A 21969-nucleotide genomic window follows, 5' to 3' on the forward strand; every position below is an offset into this window, starting at 1 on the left:
TTTGCCATTTTTATTTATTGTCTTGAATCTGTTTATTGTCCTTTACTCCATTTACCACTCATAATCTTTGTATCTGTTCTTAATTCCTCTGATGTGATGACTTATAATCGTCCTTCATTGTTTTTATTGTTTAATTTATTTCTGTTTTCTCATTTTTTAAAATAATGCACTAATTTTTATTCATCTATTTTTCTTCTCTCTCCATTTTCTGTGATTTTGCCTGTTTCATCACTTTGATTCCTTTTACTTGTCGTGACTCATATTGACTTGTTGCGTTTTGACGTTTTCTGTTCTGCCCTCTTGTTTGAACTCATCCTTAGACTGGAATTCTTTGTGTTTGGCTTGACTGATGACTGTTTATTTTCTAATATTGTCTTCCCCGAGATTCCTGCTTTTGCTTGATTGCCAAAGCACTTTGCAAACTGTTTCTAGAGGTGTTGTATAAATGAAACTACTTATTGGTTACTATTGTCCCACGATGCGGTAGACAAAGGAAATAGAGGTGCTACTCACTTACTGCAAGAAATGAAACGAACAGCTACAAAAATTACAGGGAAACAAAAAAATAATGATGTGTTTAATATTTAATGATCATTCCAAAGTTCCTTTCTTTAAGGAAACATATTACGTTCATTATTAGGCTAATCATTTTATTTTGGGTTACTACTAGAAAAGAAGGAATTTTGGCACAGTCAGTGAGAGAACTGAGGAGTGGGAGAAGACTTTTGAAAGGTGTGTCTGTGTTTCTGGACATGCCGAGATGCTTTTGAGGGATTCCTGCACTGGGTTTTGAAAATACTATCCATGCCAATTTGAACCGTCTCCAGGCTCTACCTTTCACGCGCTGCCTTTTCTGTATCCGTTAGCTCTCGCCTATAGGTCGGTCACTACTAATCCCCCACCTCTGCCCTTTGGTCCCCTTCGCTTTCACCTTAATCCTCCCCCATATGTATTCTTATCTCAGTCTCATGTCCATTCTAGGACATGGGGATATGGTTCCCAATGGGATTTCTAACCCCTGTAACCCCGTGCTCTTTCTTTAAGCCCTTTATCATCTCTCTTTCATCTTCTTCTTATACTCTCATGGTCCAGCCCCATTCGCTTTATCTTACATTGAGCCGCCTTTCTTCTTCTCTTGCAAACTTTTAAATCTCTGTCAAAGTTCAAGACTATAAAGCACAAAGCAAGCCGGACGCAACTGGATAAGTTCTGGGCGTTAATTACTTTCTATGTACAGTACCTTAATTGAAATTTAGGTTCCCGAGCTCCTAATGTTCCATTTAAGATTCTAATAAGATACTTGGCGTAAATTTCAATGACGCTTCAAGCTAGTGGAGCCTTTCTGATTAATAAAAGAATAGAGAAGAGGGATTCTGAGGATCAGGCTTAGAGTGTTTGCCACATGAACTGGGTGATAATCCCACAAGCACCTCAGCATTATTCAAGCCCTGTATTTGCACACTATTTGTCCTCTATGTGCTGCAGAGGATCTGATGTGGGCAGGATAGAGCGCCTCCTGCATTTTTCGGCATTTTCCATGTTCACACTGATTATTTCACATTGCTTGTAGACGTCGGTCTGTACCATGTTGGCATGTCCACGCAGTTTGGAGACCTCATTATCAACATGAGAGCTACCAGCTCACGATGCCAATAGCGATATGTGAAGCCTTGACTGACTCGAGGATGCTGCTTACCTCAGCATGAACAGGAATTAATGAGTCTCAGGAGCTGAAGCTGAGAGACAGGAGACGGAGTGGGAGAGACGAGCTTTCTTGTTATCCTGAATCACCAGTGTAGGTGGAGCTGAAGGACACAACATGTCCCAGTGTCTTCAGGTGGAGCGGGCCTGTTTACAGCAGTTTGAGAAAGCTTTGACGGTGAATGATCCTCAACCCTGTGGCCAGAAAGGACGAGCTTTGGACGATTCTGTAAATACGTCCACTGTCGATGTTTGCAGATGTGCGTTATGGTTTAAGTTTGAGAAATGCTTCCCTCGCATTGTGCTTTGCTACATGAAAGGCACACTACTGCACAGTGCATTGACTCCGAGCAAAGGCGAATGGATTGGTATCAGCTAAAATGAATAATTTCTTCACTGAACTGTGTTTTGTCCACCAAAATCTCTTCAGCACTGCTCTCATTTATGACAGACACACTATTTACACATTTTGCTGAACTCAGACACTAACAGATCTCTCCTCCCTCTTTCTTAGAGCAACCTACGAAACATTTGATTGGCAGTGACTCCCAAAACTAGATATGATCTCACTGTTCCCTAAACGACATGACTGTTGCGGCAGCCTACCAGCAACAGTCGAACCTTCACCTTCATTGTTTGGTCACAGTTTGGTTAGGTTTGGGAGAACATCACGGTTTCAGATTAAAGCTGGGGTTGGTAAGACTGTTCAAACCAGCAGAGCTAATACAAGTTGAATCTTTAAGTATCCAACTGAAAAAAGAAAAACCCACATGAAGCCACTGCCTGCCTGCCTGCCCAATAGCTTGGCGGCTCTTTATACTACTGTACCTGACTTCCTCCTTTGCTGCTTAATAATTTCTGCAGCCACTAGGTCATCACTACACAATAAACGTTGCTTTCACAGTCAACCTATGAGGTTCTGATGTGAGGACAGGCTGCATTTCGAGCTGTTTCTGACTGTCCCTCTCACTGATGAAAATGACAAAGGTCATATCAGCTGAAGATATCAAACATTCATTTCATGAGTGCTGTCAGATTTGTTTGCTATCTGCAGCCGCAGTCTGTACCCAGTTATTTGGAAGTAATTCAACTCAAATGATCCGCGGTACAATTGTTTTTTTGTAGCAAAAGCAGAAAGATGTGTCTTCTCCTGTACAGCTCATCAGCTGGTTCTTGTGCTGATACTTTATACTTCGGCTTGTTTTGACATTTGCACATCCCTAGTTCTCTTTGTCTGACCAACACAAACAAGCATGCAGAAAGTGATTTTTTTTTTTTTTTTTTGATTCAAGTTTTTCATGACTGTACTGTATACGTACAAAGGTATGCATATTTGTTCTCCATTGTGTGTGTGATTGCTTTTTATTGATCTTATCATTTTTATTCAACCTCGGCTCAGGCAGCACACCAGAATGACTTGTGTATATACCTGAACAATGGCAGTTATTCTGTTCTATTCTATTCTGTTTCTCACTCTGTACTGATCCTGGTCCCATTCTCTCATGTGATTTACCTTCTTCCAGTGAAAGTCTATTAATTCATTCTTCAGGGCCAACAGTGCAGTGAGAGTTATTATAGCATTGAATATTTATTGTACATTTTTACTAACTTTTTTCCCACATTGAAAAATGGCGACATTTACATTAGCTACATTTTATGTTACATTGTTCAGGAGTTTTTAGAGCTCAGCGGGAGCTTGTCAGTCAGACAGTGGTCAGAATACATGCTGGAAACATTTGACACAGTAAATAGTGTTAAAATATGCTGTTATGTCTGAGGCCTCAGTACAATCTGATGTATGATTAATCACTGTGTACCTATGCTGTATTAAATGTAAGGTGTCTCTGGGTGCCATGACATAAAAACATTCCCCTTTTTCTTTTCCTTTTTTTTGTAGATGGTATCCTGCTGTGTCATGTTTTACTTTCCACATCCTGTCTTTGTCTGTGTGAGAACATCGTGGCATAGTTAATGATGAGCAGCATAAAGAAAGTCTTCCTGATTGAACTTACACTCAGCTTTCTACTGGTGCCGCTGTCATGCTTTCACTTTCGGCCAGTATAAAAGACGCTATCCAGGCACAGAAACATCAGGATATGGCTGAAGCACATAGCTGGAGATGCGCTGGAGTAACACTGGAGAAAAGCTCCTACAGAGTGAGGGGGGTGAGAGTGTCAGCTGTGGTGGGTTGCCGTACTGGCAAAGAGGACGGGTTGGTGTAAGCACCGGTTCATTATTAATGAAGAGGATTTGTTCAAACTGAAACAGGATGTTAAATTGCTTTTAAAGATTCAAAGGCAGAGCTGATCTGCTTCATCAGGACTGCGTGGATGGACTTTTGATCAGATTTGACTGAAAGTGACCAAATAACCCGACAACTGTCATCAGATTCAGATTCAAATGTTCACACAGAGGAAACAAAAAGCAGAATTCTCCCATGTGAAATACCCCAAATTGTTCATAATTGATGGTGAGAAAATGTGTTTCCAGGGCCTCTAAAACATCTTCCTGCGTGAATGTGATCTCCTTCCAGGTACAGGAGCTGGTAGAGGACATAAAGCACTCGCTGGACCTCCGGCTGCAAGACCTGGACTGGATGGATGAAGCTACCAAGGAGGCTGCCAGAGCAAAGGTTCACAACCTAACTCAGCTTGTGCATCACAAACACGACTCCCTGCCAGATCCGTTTAGTATTTGAAAAGAATTTAATCATTTCTTTGCAATTCCTTTCTTTCCGGGGGGTTTGATTGATTGCTTGGTTAGATAGAAGTGTGTGATAGAATACATCAAGGGCTTGACATTGAGAAGTAAGGATCGCCTAATCCGGATCTCTTTCTCTCTGTGGTGCTGATTTAGGGTCTGCACTGCAAGATATCCCTTCTAATACTTTTACAATCTGAAGTTATAATCCTTTTAGAGGGCCATGCTGAATATAAAGAGCTTGCCTGTAATCCTATTACATTGGGTTAGCTTGATTAGTTGATGTGTGTGTGTGAGACAGTGCTTGGCTTGATGGTGGTGTGTCCAAAAAAAAGTGTGTGTGTGTGTGTGTGTGTGTGTGTGTGTGTGTGTGTGTGTGTGTGTGTGTGTGTGTGTGTGTGCGTGTGTGCGTGTGTGATTATTTGTTGCTGTGAGTGGACGTAGGGTGATGTTGGACCAGCTGTTTCTCCTCCTCTTCACTCTCTCCTCTTCCTCCCTCCCAGCTAAAGCACATGATGGTGATGACAGGATACCCAGACTTCCTGCTCAAACCCGAGCTCATAGATGAGGAATACGGGGTGAGTCATGAGTCGCTCTATTACACTCGCCGTTGTCTCGTCACACTTACCGACACACAAGCACCCACACATCATGGGAACAAACTCTACTCTCCGGCATCCCATCCCTCTCCCTCTCTCCCTCTCTCTGTCTCAAAAAGGATTCCCTATCAGACATCACCATGCATCCTTAGACATGCCAATCTCTTTCATTCTACATAACAGGTCTGCAATTTCGACATCAAACATTCTAGTGCATTTTGTCACTCTAAAGTACTCAAAAAGCTGGTGACGCCTTGTGAATTTGATCAATTGTGCGGCAGTAATAACGAGAGGCAAGAGCGATATGCCAAGAAGCCCGCAGCCTGCCAGAAAACCTGAAGAAGAAAAGCTGGACCAGTCATAGCACTGGATTCGCTCTCCTTGCTTGTGATGGCGGGGATGATTGACTGAATGTGTAATGCAAATTCAAGAGACTCACGAGGATGTGCCAATCGACAGCAGCACTCTCGACCATGATTTGATCTGTCTTGTTCTCACTCCTCGCTCCTGATTTTCTCCTCCACTCCTTTGTAAGGATGAATGGACCGGGGCCTGTGTAAAAAGTAAAGTGGGTACGATGGCTACCAAAACTCATTATTCAGCGGGTCCCAGAGCTAATTATAATGTATAAACCAAGTTCATAAAAACCATGACATTACTCTCATGTAGCTACTTCTCAACTTTTACTGGGCGGTTGTCCGTGACGCAGACCCCTGACGCTCTCCCCATCCTGTGTGATAAAACCTTCACGACTAAAAATCCAGTACTTTCTCTATTCACCTGTTCAACATAACATAAACGTGAACATGCAAAAAAGCGATATTTTGCTCCGTGCCTTTTCGGTACATTGTTACAAACCAAGCCACAACATAAGCTGTCTGTATGTAGTGTGTGAAGTATAGTTTGCCACATATCATAAAAACGTTGCGACTTCTTGGAAACTGCCGCTGGCTGAAACAAAGAAGCCTGTCATCCCTCTACCAGCAGTAGGAGACCTGCGGGTAGTAAATCACCCGAGTGGAGGGAGGAGGACGGACTGATACTGACTGATGTTTTTGTTCCTCATTCACTCTGCATTATCATGACAGGAAAAGTATTTATTTTACCGACATTAAATCTGTTTCCAGTGAGATAGCATCATGTTTATACGGTGACTCGGCTGTTTCAAACATTACCATGGCTACTTTAGAAATAGAATTGTGTCATTTGAAATATGAATAAACTGTTTACATGCAAAATGATTTTGGGCAGCAGCTCTGTGGTGTTTCCAGCTTTCAGTTGGCCTCACTTCTGCCAAGCGTTAGGCATAAATTATACAAATGTGTGACATGGTGACCTTACGTGATGTCAAGAAGTTGTCGAATCTAACTCGGGACTACTGACGAGGCGCTTCAGGCGCCTCAGAAGCAGTGTTCTCTGTGGGAGAGAGAAGCTGCCATTGCCTCTGACTAGTCTGACTGAAAAAAAAAAAGTGCCTAATAGGTCTCCTTTAAGTATGTTGATAAAACCAGGAGGCGTGTGTGAAAGCAGTGGAAACGTCACCACAAGATGCCACTACATCCTTCACACTGGACCTTTAATGTTCAAACCTGTAAAAGCTCATTGTTCATTGTTTTCCCTCGAAGACGACTTGTGTCGGAACCGCTCATAACTTCAGACGCCCCCCCCGATATTCGGCCAGAGAAAATATGACAGACACTGAAACTACCACGAAAAAAGTCAACCTGTCTGAGTGGTCCAATTGAGTAACATGGGCCCCTGAAAGGAGATGGTCTGCAGGGTACCTTCTGATTAAGAACTGCAATACTTAATTGGCTTGGATGAGTGAAATTCATAACAAAATTGCGTCCCCAGCTGTTTCCAGTGATGTTACAGCTGAATTATATTTAAATTGGAGAGAAATTGGTAGCTTTTAATCACACCGTCACTGACAAGCAAAGAGTTGCTTTAGCTGTGTTACTGGTTCTTTGTCTTAAGTCAAAAGTTTGCAGACTCAAAGGTGGGAGGTGGCTGTGAAAGCTCTGTCGGAGACAAATGTCCTCCATCTGCTCCCACAATGTTAAGTAATGCTCCGCACAGATGTGCATTTTTGTCACAAACCGACGGAAGCAAATCTGGCCGTTAGAGACCGAACAGAAGCAAACAAGGAACATGATGTGTTTACTGTCAGTTTAAAGGATGGAGATGTTACAGAAGCACATTACAGTCAATTCTTTTCGGCAAGTAAACAAAACCAGTTTTCAATCGGTGCAAAGTAAACTACTGCAAGTGCATTTTAATGTTCAGCACTACCATCACAACAGGAGTATAGCTCGCACCCATACTGAATCACAAATAAATTGTGTCTCAGGCACCATCGATTACCACTATGTACAGAGTAACACCTAATTAGTAGCTGACTTAGTGGCTCTGTTCCACTGATCGCACTTCACACACATTTACAAACATTTAATTGATGGGACAGTTGGACATTTTTGGAAAATCCACTTATTTGCTTGCTTCAAGAGTTCCTTTAGTTGTTTCCATGTTCCATTACACTCTCATGTCTGTATGTTGAATGTGAAACTGTATCAATCGACTGGTTATATTAGATTAGCACAAAGACTAGAGACATGAGAAAACACACAAAATCCACCTCCCAGCACTGCTAAAGATCAGTAATTATCTCTTTAGCTACATCTCATTTGTTTAGTTTGTACAAGAACCAAATGTAGCCATTTAAATGCCAGAAGCAAAACAAGTCCTGCCCCCAAGACTGCTATTGTGCAAATCAGGATAGTGGTATGAAACTTCCCGTCAAAGTCCGTTGCAGAAGGTCCGTTCCTAAAAATGGCGAGCTATTCCTTTCAAACACTGCCTACAGTAAAGCTGTTCACACTCTTAATCACCTCAAATCTGTCGTTTTGCAGTTTGACGTGGACGAAAAGACCTATTTCAAGAACATCCTCAACAGCATCAAGTTCAACATCAAGCTGTCAGTCAAGAAGATCCACGAAGAGGTGGACAAGACGACGTGAGTGTTACATCTCCTCACATTACACAAGCCTCACCAGGCTCAGTTCACTGGCACACGGTGCAAAGCAATTAAGGACGGTTAATATATTTGCAATCCAGTCTGAGCTCCTGCAGCTGAGGCTCACACCAGAGCCTGCAGTTACATCACTGTGAGTGCATGTCTCCCTAATATGTTTGACATGCCTAACATGTGTCCCCGTGAATCCCTTTTCAGTTTGACATATTTGTTGACGCGCTTCTAAATTAAACCAACAGATACCAAATCGACATACACAGCTGGAGAAAATCCATTTGATTTACTTATCTATAGCAGCCAGGCAGCAGCAAAGTGCTGTGGGACACGGGCTTCATTTTTCTGAACTACAGCCGTGTACGCCTGGATTGAGTGATTCTCTGCTATGACAACACATTACAGTCACATTAGTATTCCGAGGTGCTCAAAACAACTGTATCATTAGCCCACACTCAATGCCCTGAGGAGTTAACGCACTTACTCCCCTTTTATCACCAAAAGTGAACCTCTCATCACTCACTGTTTTGTCACGAGGAAAAAAAAAGTAGAGAACGAAGCACTTCTCCTCCTCCCTGAGGTTGTCTGCCCTCCATCTCTCCACATCCTGTGCAGAGCCATCAGTCTCTCCCTCCTAGAACAAGGGCATCTCAGGATTTTGTGTCCATCGATTGGCCGGGCTCTAAGTGGATTACCATAAAGGAACTGTCCGCAGTTTCATATGCAGAGAGGAACTTTGGCCGTGGGACCACACACACTGAATATTTCTCACCAGCGGGGTTTAGAGAGAGCGATAGGCAGAGGTGTTTGGGATTCTGTTCAGGATCGGGTGTGTTTCGAGTAGGTAGATCGGTGATTTAAGTGGGTGTGTGTGTGGAGTGGAGGGGGGGTCCCATCTTTAAAACCCTGTTTGTCTGATACTGTTTGTCTCCTCAGGTGGCTTCTCCCCCCTCAGGCCCTTAATGCCTACTACCTCCCTAACAAGAACCAAATGGGTGAGTGCGTGACTATTCATTGTTCATACTGATATTTGTGTTCTCTCTGTCATATAAACACACACACACACACACACACACACACACACACACACACACACACACAGACACACACACAGTCCCCTCCCCATTTGCCATTCTGCACCACGACACGGACCGTGCATTAGCTACATGCAGTTACACCATGTTGTTGCCTATTTTTCAAGTCAAACATGGCGTCAGCTTCTAAAAAAAGCGTCCACCTCCTCATATAATATTCTTTCTCATCGCTCACTTTCTACTTCGATCTCCACCTCACATACTTAATACCCCCCTGGAGGAAAAACAAGCAGTAACACCTTTCCGAGTTTTAACAAATCTAGCCTTGTCACCCCCGTTACCCTCCCTCCCTGCCTCCCTCCCTCCCTCCTCTCCTCGTCTTCTCCCAGGATCGGTCCGCTGTCTGTGTCTGCCTGCCAGCTGGATTAAATCTCTCGCTGAAAAATCAATGGTGTGCTCGCAAGCTGATGCTAGAGGACAGGAGGAGTCAGACAAACAGTCATCAGAGCCCCCCGTGTCAATTTTTTTTAACCTACACACATTATTTCTATCACTTAACCCAGCCACTTCAGTTCTCTGCAGTTCTTATTTTCATTCTCTTCAGCTCATTGCCTTCTCTTATTCCGTGTTGAGTATCAGGTTCCGTTTGAAGATGAAGAGACAAGGACAAAGGTTTAATTAAAAGTAGCTTCTGAACACTGGTGATTTTTGTTCTCTTCCCTCTCAGCTTTATTGATACAGAGTTGGTTTTAATTGATAAAATTTTTGTTTTAAATTCATTTGATTGTCTCACAGTCAGCCAATGACTGATTTGACTGACACGGACAGTGTTCAACCCCAACTACCGCAAACAACATGCACGATGTAGCAACATTACGTAGAAAAAGCATTTTGTGCAATTTGTGAATGAAGGGAGAGAGAGTGTTGGTGAGAACGAAGCAGTGAATGAGAGAAATAAACACACCTACACATCCGCACAACCTGCTACTTCAGTTTTATAATGAATTCAGTTGAAGTGCAGGCTACATCCTGGCTTCCCTCTTTGCTCTGTGTGTGTGTGTGTGTGTGTGTGTGTGTGTGTGTGTGTGTGTGTGTGTGTGTGTGTGTGTGTGGCTCGCCCCGCCCTCAATCAAACGGACGCACAGTCCAGCAGCTGTTCTGACAGCCTGAGAGCAGAGGAGGCCATGTTATCTGGTCACTACATTTTTATATCTCACACCTTTTCCTGCTGTTATTTGCTCCACAGGCTGGCATGTAGAGATGTCCCCAACATTGCAAAATACTAAGAAAATAATAAAATACAGGCAGATGACTCTTCCAGTGGGTCATTAAGGATGGTTTAAAGGGATTATTTTTCTATGAGTCTATTCATAGTTTTTTTTTTAAAACCATTACATGATATACCTTTGTAATATACCATGTATTTTATATCTTTTGGTGGAGACAAATTATTGTTTTGCCTCAAATGAAATCTTTCTCAGTTGAAGGTTTTGAGGCACAGACAACATGCAGACATCTTGTGATATATTCTAATATGCCGCTAGGATCATTTAAAGCTGTAAAGGAATCTGATTTGTATTTGCTGAGATATTCCACATCAACATCTAGGCTAGTGCAGCGTTACAGCATCTGTGTTTTCCATTTCCTCCCAGCCTCCAACATTTTAACTGATATTGATATGAGATGTATATGGACATTTCCACTTCCCTCAACGTGTCTCTTTATCCATCTTCCAGTCTTTCCGGCCGGCATCCTTCAGCCCACTCTCTACAACCCCGAGTTTCCACAGTAAGTGTTCCTCCTTCTGTCCCTGCTGCATGCTCCGTAGGGAGGCAACAGCATCACCAGCAACTATAACAACAAGGGTCATTAAAGGCTATGTTAGTCTGGTAAGCCTCTGCTTTCCTGAAGCCCCAGCATACCTGATTAAACCAATTTAACTACCCACCAAGAGCTCAATTACTGAACAAGGTCCTGCTAATGGAACAGGTGTCATTGAGAGGTTGCCTCCCTAAATGTGAGTCCACTGAGTAATTTGATGGTGCATGAAAGTAGATAGCCTCCCTGTCTGTCTCTCCGTTCTACTTATCTCACTTGTTCTCGTTTCTGGCTCTCAAATAAGCTCTTTGTGATGAGAAATTCATGGGTTAGAGTCACAGCACTGTTGAACAAAGCTATTCATAACTTTAGATTAGTCACACAGTTAAATCAGAACACAAAGTACTTCTATTTCAGCCGTGCATTTTAGATAGAAGTTCTTATATGGGGGATTTCATGGCCAATAATATTTTTGGAATACAGCTGCTGATAGGAAGTAGAGCATTTTCTGACAATTTTTAGTAACTTTAACAATTTATCATCTTTGTGCCAAACAAGGACCAAGTATCTTCTGTAGTATTTCAAATTCTAAATGATAATACCATTAAGCAAAAATGTCCCAAGTACTACAGCTGGACTGAAATGTATTTATACTTATCCCGATACCTGATCAAAATCAGTACTTTGTATCTATTTTTTTTAGTTTTCTGGCGAGGTCACTGCAGGAACAATTACAATAGCTATGGAAGAATTATAATGATAGATGCCTTTCAAGGCTTTAGAAGCGTTAGCGTTGGCTAAGCAAAAATAACATTGTTGGTTACTCGATCAAGTCACTAACCTAAATCTTCATGAATTAATCACATGCTGGACCAAATGTTACAAAAAAAGAGGATTAGCACCCTGTTACCATGGAAAACACTGGTTCTGGCGACAGGAAGTGCTTGAAGTCACAGCACCAACTTGTTGAAGGTGTGATGGGAGCTTGGAATGAGGTGGACATAGTATAGACAACCAGTGTAATAGGGTTTAACAATATAATTGATGGCTCTTTTGTATTCAAGTGTTCCACTGGGTCATGAGGTTGAGCCAGCATGAGCAATACCAGGTCCCTTCAATTAAAGCAGCTTAACATCATTCAGCCACAATTAATTGTACTTTTCTTTTACAATATTCAATGCATTTCCTAATCAAATCTATCTATTTCTAGCCTTTTCCGCTCCTTGCTGAGTATAACTGACTTTAAATCAGTGATTAACAACTGTGATTCATTTATTTTACTTCCTTCAACCCTGCCTCTCCTTTCATTCATTCATGCATTCATTCATTCAGCACAGTGTGAAAATCTATTCAGCACTTGGGTGACAAAAACGAAAGGGTTATGAAAGGGAAAAATCAACACGAAACTAAATACATGCATGCATTACATGGACGTTTCAGTTCAGTTCAAATGAGTTTTGCTCACGAAAAAAATGATTGAAAGCTAACTCAAAGCGTCAGACAGGTATGTATATGTATAGGATTAAATGAAGTAAAACTGACCGTTCACAGTGGCGGATTACTTGTATGTTTCAATTTCTCTGGCCGACTGGAAGGTAGAAAATGACATGTCGAGTGAGAAACTAAACCAAGAAAACCTGCGGCACTGAGAATTGTGCAGGTAAAACAAAATATTCTATTCCACTCCACAGGTCTTTTGTTAACCAAAGCTATTCACTGAGGAGCAAACACACTGCCGCCAGTATTGAGCATTATTCTAAGCCGCTACCTACAGTACAGTCCAAATGGCTGCACCTCCTGCATTCATATAAACTCCCCTGAGTAAGAATTCACACACTCACACACACACACACACACACACACACTCAACTACACACACTCCTCAATTAGTACTTTGTGTACCCAACATTAGCTAACACTTCTGTGTCTTCATTATAGGTGATCTGCACTACTTTCACCACCTGCTGCCTTGCATGCTAATCAATATTAATTGATGATGTAATAAAATGTGCGTGTGTGTGTTGGTGCCTGTCCCCTTGAAGTTATTATTGCAGTAGCCCTAACCTCCCATAAACTCTCGTTCTCTGACTCCCACAAACACACATACACACACACACACACACACACACACACACACACACACACACACACACACACACCTCCCTGCTATCACGTTGAGTATAATGAAGCTTCAATCAGCCAGTTAGTTTAGCGGGGGAGTCGGGCTCAGTGTGAGGCAGCGTATCGACTAGCTGTCAGAAAGTCATTTTCAGACGTAGCCATGTGAATAGCCCCGAGTCTGCCCTCTCATCGCTCTATATATCTGCATGTGCTGCAGAGACAGTGCTCTAGCTCGGCCCAGGGTCAAGGAGAGGTGGGGCGACCCACTGCTATTTTGAATCGAGGGCCACATGGGTCGGGGCTATGCGAGATGTGAGCCAGTGAGCCCTGCACAAGGTTAGGGCGTGTTACAGTCTTGTATGTTTTATTTTGTTTTATACAACGTGGGGAATTAGGATTTATGTTCACACTGCTGCTCAAGGGTCGCAGCGCTGATTTTTCCCACACATGTGGAACTGATATTTGATGTTCCCCAATCAGTGTGAAGAGAAAATGTGGCACTGGGCTGGGACAAAAGACAGGAAAGAAGGTCATAGAGCCCACTGTAATGAAACTCAAAGTTTGAGACCCGCAGCTCTTTATATATCCATGGCAGACCAGGAGCAGAGTCATGAACTCATACCTTACATGCTACTATTGGCTCAGGGCTATAAACCACTGCCCAAAAGGTTGCTGCCCAGAAAAGCCCCCCAAAACAACAAGATACTTCTTTTTTTATGGAAATAGAGTACAGACAGAGGCCATGGTCTCTGCAGATACAGACACCACCACACACTTACAGTGGGCCACAAGTGATGATTGAGTCTAAGTCTAAGTCTTAGTCTAAGTCTAAGTCTTCATAAGTTATAAGTTTTGAGATTTTTTTCTTTTTTCCTGCACAGTATACCTTTAATTACATGTAAATATTGTTCCATTTTTTCCCTCCTGCCGCCAGGTCTCTGAACTATGGAGGAATAGGAGCTATCATTGGCCATGAGCTGACACATGGATATGATGACTGGGGTAAGAATGGCAACCTTTTCAGCCATAATATGCCCACAGGTTTTCACCATCTTAAGTTGCAATCCCACAATTGTACTGAACTTCTCTATTTCACAGAAAGACCAAGGCTTCCCTGATGATTTGTGTAATTTTATGAAATATGTAGGATGCCCACAACTGCACAGCAGAGGCTATTTTGAGCCACAATCTCTAACTTTCATTTCCAGTCTGGAGTGCTGCCCTTTAGGATACATCAAAAGAATTTAATGAGGGTGTAAAATCTCTGCCAGCCACCCACCAAATGCTGGAATAACTGTGAGTGTGACTAGGATTGTGCACTACCAGCTTCTTTGGCAGACAGTCAGCCATTATTACCATTCTATGAATTTAGTTGGCTACAAAAGCAGTTCAATTGGCTCTTGAACTGGATCCATCAGCCAAGGTCAACTCTGCGTTTAACTACAATTTGCCTCGTAATAGTTTGACTCCCACAGCTGCAAAAAGTGCAGCAGATGACATGCTGGGCAGCTCTTTGGACTGTGAAGGAAAGTTGCAGATCGTGTTGTCTCCACGCTAACACTGCCCCCCCCCTGCCCTTTTGCCCCTCATCTTAGTGATGCAATGGTTCATGTCCCTAGGGGGCCAGTACGACCGTCATGGCAACCTCAAACAGTGGTGGACAGAGGAGTCCTACAGGAAGTTCCAGAGAAAGGCTGAATGTATCGTCAAACTCTACGATAACTTCACCGTGTATAACCAGAGGGTGGGTCAGCACACACACGATGCACAGGTCAATACTCGCACATACAATGTTCACAATAGCATTACATAGACATTATGGATTCACTGATGTGTCAAGCTTGATTGATTAGTATTTCTGATTATATCAATACTGCTCTGGTTAACTGTGGAAGACTTTTTGCGATATTTGTTCTTATTACAAACAGATATGCGTGACATGTTATGATAACATGTCCGCTCATACAAAGGAGTGGTTTTACATGTAAAGATGAGTTTACTTGAGAGTACTACTCCCCCTGTAAGAGCAGCTGTCAAATGTCCTCAGTGGCCTTGAAGGAGCTGTGTCAAGTCTGAGGAAACATCTCTGTCTAGTTATCTCTGATTGTGCTTGAAGGTGACAAAGACAGACAGGCCTTGCAGTTCTAACAAAGGAAACTACTGAGTTGAATTTAGAGAAATGTTGAATAATCCATTGTTGTCAGATCACAACCTGGAACAAAAAGTCAGAAGATTCTACCTTCTTCTGCTGGATTATCGACAAATATGTTTCTCCCAAGTCTCCCAGTCTTAAAGAAACGCAATACTGAACTATTAAGAGTACAATTTCTAATTGAAATTGTTGATGTGGAGATTTTGCGGTGGTGCTTTGGCGACTTTACCATGTTTGTACAACACTGAATATTTATTCCCTATGTTTCCTGTGTTTCTGAGAGTAAGAAAATGGACGACACTCTCATGGTAAGAAAATAAAGCTAAAACTAGTAGACATTGAATAAGCTAACCTGGTCTGTCTTGATACTCCACTGGTCGCCTGGCAACCCACACTGTTGTCGGGACTTCAGGATGTCACTGTGATCAGACGAGAAAGAGCAAAGCCCCTGTTAAAATCACAACCTGTAATTTTGATATTTTGGGTTTTGCACAGACTAATCTCACTGGGAGATGAGGTCAGAGAGAAGCAACTTTACTGAAAAATATATTAACATTGGTATTTGATACTGCTCTTTTCATCACACACTAGGTCCTAGATTGAAGTACATCCTTGAAGTACTTGCACACACCAGCACAAAAGCACACAGGCACAGATGTGAAGACCTTTCAGTGTGTCCTGTCAGACATAACCTTTCTGTGTGTCCAGGTGAACGGTCGTCTGACCCTGGGGGAGAACATAGCGGACATGGGAGGGCTCAAGTTGTCATACTATGTAAGTAAAGTTCAATACCATCATTGCACAAACACTGTGGTCATGGGGCTGCAAAATAACACGAGAGTTCACTCTATCAGTATGTAGTGCCTCTGTCCATTTCCTGTCTCGAATCATTCTTTTTATTCTTCGTACAGCGCTGTGCTTCATTTGCATTAAAGTAAAGAGCAGAAGTGTCCCAGAATCAAGAGAAAAGATCAACATTTTTTATTCAATTCCATTTCCTTGCGTGTGTGTGTGTATGTATGTGTGTGTGTGAGTGCGTGTGTGTTTTCCTGGATAGCAGAGTATCTGGCATGCTAAATAATTCAATTTCATATGGAGTAGCGTATATTAAAGCAATGAGTGTGTTGTGCATGCAGAAACAAAAGTACAAAGGGAATTAGCAAATGCTTTGAAATGCACCATACTGGAATATCAAAAGGCAACAATGGTGCCATCATGACTGTTAGTTATTTTGATCAGGTTGATCAGTTCAACATAAGAAGAACGTTTCTATCATGTCTCAGGTATTGGACGAAGGTGGTTGCAGATCTTAGTTTAAGTGAGTGCGCTGCTTAAAACACAGGCACTGTTCACACTTGGTATCGACATCAGGCCTGAGTGATCTAATCACAGTTCAGGTGTGAATGCTCCCAAGTCACATTGAGGACGCATTGGTGATCTGATCACTTAGACCACAGTCAGAGGTGGTATGTGACCAGATACTTCCAGCAGTGTGTCCTGGACCACACTGAGGGATCGCCTATTCGACTGCGTAACACGATGAAGGAGCCACAGCAACAGGCTCAAAGGATCACACACTGTCTGATTTCCATGTAGCTACATGAAAATCAGACAGGGTGCACGTGCTCTTAACCTGCCAGTGTTAGCAGCTGAGTTTGTGAACCCCTCTTTCAATTATCCATTGAATTAGTAACCGCAACATCCCACACTACCTTAACAAACTGAGCAATCGTGAGGGTTGCTGAGTAGGAGGAATTTTTTAAAAAAGCTTTGTGAAACGGCTATGGCAAATAAAAACTGAAAAAACCTGTAAACCTCTAACATTACAAAGACAGTGATATGTGTATAGTTTACCTGTCACTCTTGGAAAAGAGTCCCCAGATTCCCTTAATGCTTGCCATTTCTTTTAAAGTTGTGCAGTTAAAAACAAATCCTGAATGTTGTGTGAAATGTTGTCCATGACTTTATTAGTTAGTCCCTCTTTTAAATTTCTTGTAGAAAAGTTCACAAAATAAATCTTTAAAATTTCCCTCTTTCTGTAAAGAAAATGAATTGTCTCTGTTTGTCCCAGTGGCGTTCATGACTATTCTGCACATAGAGCGAGGAAGTGAGATCTGATCGCACAACTAATTAAGAGCAGGATGATTATTTCCTTTGTAACGTATCTCCCTGACGTTAATTACTCGCTCCCTCCATGCACCTCTCTCGCTGCCCAGGCGTATCAGAAGTGGGTGAGGGAACACGGTCCGGAGAGGCCCCTGCCTGGCCTCCGATACACACACGAACAGCTGCTCTTCATCGCCTTTGCGCAGGTAAAGAGTCCTCCCGAAAGTTTCCCACAACTCTCTGTCATCACATTTACATGTTAAATCATTTTAGCCACCGCTCTCAGCTGGAGCGACTGATCACAGAGAGCAGGTAGGAGTTCTGTATTACTCCAACATTAGCGGATGGATGCATTAACCATTGGAAGGATGAGGAAAAAAGGCATTGTTCATGACGGCACAGTGGCTCTAAGCACCAGACCACCGCTGCTCCCTGTAACTATTATGACTATCATTGAATTTCAATGGTTTCATTGAAATTCACAGCTTAATGTAACAGTGGCAAAATCTAGACACAGTTTAATGCAATTTGCAGTGTTTTAGCATATTTTTAAAATCCTTGCCAGAGGGAAGTGATATAAAAATCATGTATATTTGTATGTGCCTTCTTTTATAATGTCACATGTGCATATTTTTTCCAGCTGTGAGCCACAGCAATCACCTTTGTGGTCACATATAATTAATGTGTTTCAGTCTTTTAATTCTGCAAAGCAGGCCAGCAGACATGCTTGACTTCTGAAATAACCAGCCACTGACAAATGCAGGGCTGCAACTAATGATTATACTACCTGCTGATTATTTGATGTACCCATTTGGTTAACAAATTAAAGAACTATAGATAAAATAGGACAATATTTGGTTTACTATTGGAGGAGAAAATGAGCAAATATTCACACTGGAGAAGAGAGGGAGTTGAACATTTTATTTGAAAATGATCATTAGACAATTTTTTGACTTCTTCACTTTCTGGAGGAAGACTTGTTGGTTAGTTGCCTGCTTGTTTCAGTTCCAATGAAATGGCCAAATATTCTACTCAAATCACACAGCATTTGTGCTTCAAAGATGTCTCCAGAGGGTGTGCTTTTGGCTGACCATATCAATTTGTGGCCATAACTGGTTGTGTGACCACTTTCAGCCAAGCATGGTGCAATCAATGGTGAAAAAACAAAGCAGATGCTTTACTAAAACTACACTTTTAACAACAAAATGTACCGAAAGTATCAAGTTAAAGCACTTGGAGAAAAATGGCCCTTGACTGACATATTATTATGTATTACGTTAAAAGATTGTTGATACTAAATATTCAACATTTAATTAGTATTTTACTGCTGTTGTTGCTCAAGGTGGAGCAGGTTTTATCTGACGGGTCTTGAGATAGTGTTGGAGTAAAAAATAGGAAATAAACAAGCTCTGCTGCAGTTCTATTTATTATGCATTTTTAGACTTTTTACCTAACCTGTGCTTTTTGTGAAATGTATAATAAGTTGACCTCTTTGGGCCTTGAACATATCACCCCCTGAGAAGGTTAGAGGGGAAATAGCTCTCTGATGGAACTGCTGAACAACTCACATCTGAATCGAGACAAGGGGCTGCAACTGCTTTGTTATAAGGGTTCACCAGAGAGGTCGAGAACCACTGGTTTGACCTCATAACATTACATTTATTAAGCTCATATATGTTTTCATGCAAATCTTATCTGGGAAGTAACTAATACGTTTGGCTCTTAAAACCAGTGCGGTGCAGGAAAACATACAATATTTCCCAGCAAACTGTTGTGGGGTAGCAGTCTGAAGTTTTAGACATGTAAATACTCTTTCCAGGTTGGGTAACTGGTTGTGTTCCTGTTGTCTTTTCAGAACTGGTGTATGAAGAGAAGATCTCAGTCCATCTACCTGCAGCTGCTGACTGACAAACACGCACCAGAGCACTACAGGTGCGTACACACTCACTTTAAAACCACTGAGAAAATCACCAGCATGTTAGATTTGTGAGCATCACATTTTCAGGGAGACTTTATTATGCTTTATAACTATTTTTCTTTTCCTCTAGTGTACCATGTCATGTGCACGTCGTGACATCACGCTACTTCACTATGTCTCATTTGCTTGAATCGTGCCTGTAGCGGCTAGTTTGGCACACCCATTGCTGGGTAATGCATTTGTGAGTAAACTGGGTATTTAGCAGGCTGGAACTACAACACAGCGTTTCAGACAGAGGGGGAATACAGTGCTGTAGTACTGGACAGTATGAGAAAAATATATGTGTTTTCTGAGCATTTAAGCATGTAAGCCTTTTCCAGTAGCAGCCCAAAATACAATTTAGAAACCTCAAAATTAGCATAATACATCTCCTTTAAGCAAGGTTATCTGTTGCTGAATATTCACCTATTATATTACATCTACAGCTAAGATGTCCAAAAAATGACAAATCTATTGAGAGTAAGAAGTGCACAGGACATGGCAGGAATGTGCTTATGGAATATATTCATTAACACTCAACTTGACACAAGGAATGCAATTACCAATTATTTCAATCACTGATTCATCTTCAGAATATTGTCACGATCGGTTTGTCTATAACATGTTTAAAAATGCTGATCACAGTATCCCAGAGCTCAAAGTCTCATGTTCAAATTGTTTCTTTTGTCCGACCAATTGTCCAGAACTCAAAGAACCCTCTCCATGTACTGTTATAAATGAGAAGGAAAAGCCGCTAATGCTTACATTTAAGCGGCAAGTGTTTGACATTTTACCTTATAAATGATTGAAACAATAGAATTTTTTAAAAGTTGGTGATACATGTTTTTTTTTCCCCGTCGACTAATCATTGCAGCCCCAGTGCACACATTACACAGGCATAAATGTTGCATGGTCTCCACAATTGCTAATGGTGTGTGCTCTCCCCCTGCAGAGTGATCGGCAGCGTGTCCCAGTTTGATGAGTTCGCCCGTGTTTTCCACTGTCCGAAGGGTTCCCCGATGAACCCCGGAGATAAATGCTCCGTGTGGTGACCTCTCTGTCCGCCTCTTGACCTCGGGATGAACTCCATCTCCGCAGCCCGCACCCAAACACACAGCCTGTCCCACATCACACACTCATCAGAGCCAACAGGACGATACAGAGCGCGCTGAAAGCCTTGTCCTTGCCTATGAAGGGACACGGGGAGGAAATATATCTTTTCAACATCATCACTACACATTAGGAAAGTTTATAGACATTGCTCATTGTGTGTCCTAACCAGTCTAAAGCATGATCGTGTACATTTATATCATTTGAATATATATATTTTTCTATGTTTGAAGTTATTTTCAAATCATCTATTTTTCTATTTTAGCAGATGAATCTCATGCATCATGCGTCGTACTCATGTTAGATTTTTAATTAAGCACCATGTTTCTTCAAGCGTTTCTCTTGTTTGTAGTATCAGCTAGACAAACACTTCAGCGTATCAGAGGCGCAACGATCGGCAACAGCAGCAGTGACTTCACTCCCTGATGTAAACCGGACAAGGACCTATTAAAAAATGAACAGAGATCAGTAGCAACCTCGTGCCTGCCAAAATGTTGTTTCTTTCCGTTTGGTGATGGAGTCCGATTTGTGTCGCAGCGCTGCGCTCTAGAGGCCGCAGAGAGTAATGGTCACCCTTCAGCCACCATGACTGTCGTATTGTCTGCCTGCATTGGTCCTCTTGTTACTGTGAGTGTTTGTACGGTTTCTAAGATTTGTCAACTTTTTCTAAAAAAAAAAAAAAAAAAGAGAGAAAACAGAAGGTGGACTCATGGTAGATGTTTTTCTCAGGATTTGTAGCACTGCGCAGCACCAAATGGAGGACACATTCAACCTCTTCAGCCTCCGGTACAATCACAAATGAGCCGGTGCGTTTATCAGAAAGAGCTGAGAAGAAGAGAGGTTTTTTTTTTTTCCTTACTAGAATTCGCAGCATGGCTAACAACCTAAACAGATTGGATGAGCGTATTTATGAGCCAATGGAGGAACCCCTGTGATTGGATTATTCACATTCGTGTTTCCTGATGAACTCCGAATGACTTCATACAAACCTAGCAAGAGGGGGAGTGCCGGGTCACATCATACAGTGTATTCACAGTTAAGTCACCCAGTGACAGAGGCCAAAACACTCTGTTCAGAAGAAAGTGCACCTAGATGGAGGATCATACATTTGTACACAGTGTTATTTTAAATAATTACTTTTGTATAAATCTGTTGGTAACAGAAGAATCTTTGTACAGTGGAGAACTATATCAGATGTTATGGTTGTACAGTCTGTCATGAGAGTGCATGTTTCCCTCCTGACCATCAATAACTTCTGATCGCTATATACGGAGGACGACACACACACACACACACACGCACACACACAAACACATACACACACACTCACACATGTCTGTCTCTTCAGCTGCTATTCCACTTGTGGCTGCTATCTCACCCTCCCTGTCAGTCACCGTTCAGTGTTTGAATAAATACAAAGGATCACTGTGTCATGCTGCTTTAGTGTTCAGGTGTGTGTGTGTGTGTGTGTGTGTGTGAGAGAGAGAGAGATGTTTCTGTTGGTTATAATCAGTGTGGCTGTGTTATCAGCTGTGTCCTCTCAGGCTTGGATCCTCGATCCAGTCATGTGAGCCAGCTCTCTCTCGGCCTCCGTGCGTTGGATGGTAAAAGTCCACCCCTCCCGCTCTGCCTCGCGTTTGTGTGAA

General features: G+C 42.1%; 1 protein-coding gene across 3 annotated transcripts in view; it reads left to right on the plus strand.

The window, feature by feature from the left end:
* Positions 1–21761, plus strand: part of LOC119013338 (endothelin-converting enzyme-like 1) — a 47129-nt gene extending 25368 nt beyond the window's left edge. Inside the window, exons 8-19 of one of the 3 annotated variants that reach the window (XR_005072731.1) lie at positions 4235–4333; positions 4905–4979; positions 7910–8013; positions 8962–9020; positions 10796–10847; positions 13933–14000; positions 14594–14742; positions 15859–15924; positions 17367–17462; positions 19112–19188; positions 20166–20950; positions 21053–21761. Coding sequence is in view for 2 of the 3 variants with exons in the window: in XM_037087770.1 (XP_036943665.1) it covers positions 4235–4333; positions 4905–4979; positions 7910–8013; positions 8962–9020; positions 10796–10847; positions 13933–14000; positions 14594–14742; positions 15859–15924; positions 17367–17462; positions 19112–19188; positions 20166–20265 (945 nt within the window). In the remaining variant the exon portion in view is untranslated. Of the gene's footprint in view, positions 1–4234; positions 4334–4904; positions 4980–7909; positions 8014–8961; positions 9021–10795; positions 10848–13932; positions 14001–14593; positions 14743–15858; positions 15925–17366; positions 17463–19111; positions 19189–20165 lie in introns of all 3 variants that reach the window. The other 2 variants (XM_037087770.1, XM_037087780.1) reach the window with 2 other exon arrangements.
* The last annotated feature ends 208 nt before the right edge of the window (positions 21762–21969 follow it).

This window comes from Acanthopagrus latus, chromosome 2 (assembly GCF_904848185.1).
Source record: "Acanthopagrus latus isolate v.2019 chromosome 2, fAcaLat1.1, whole genome shotgun sequence".
In the NCBI taxonomy this organism is placed as follows: domain Eukaryota; kingdom Metazoa; phylum Chordata; class Actinopteri; order Spariformes; family Sparidae; genus Acanthopagrus; species Acanthopagrus latus.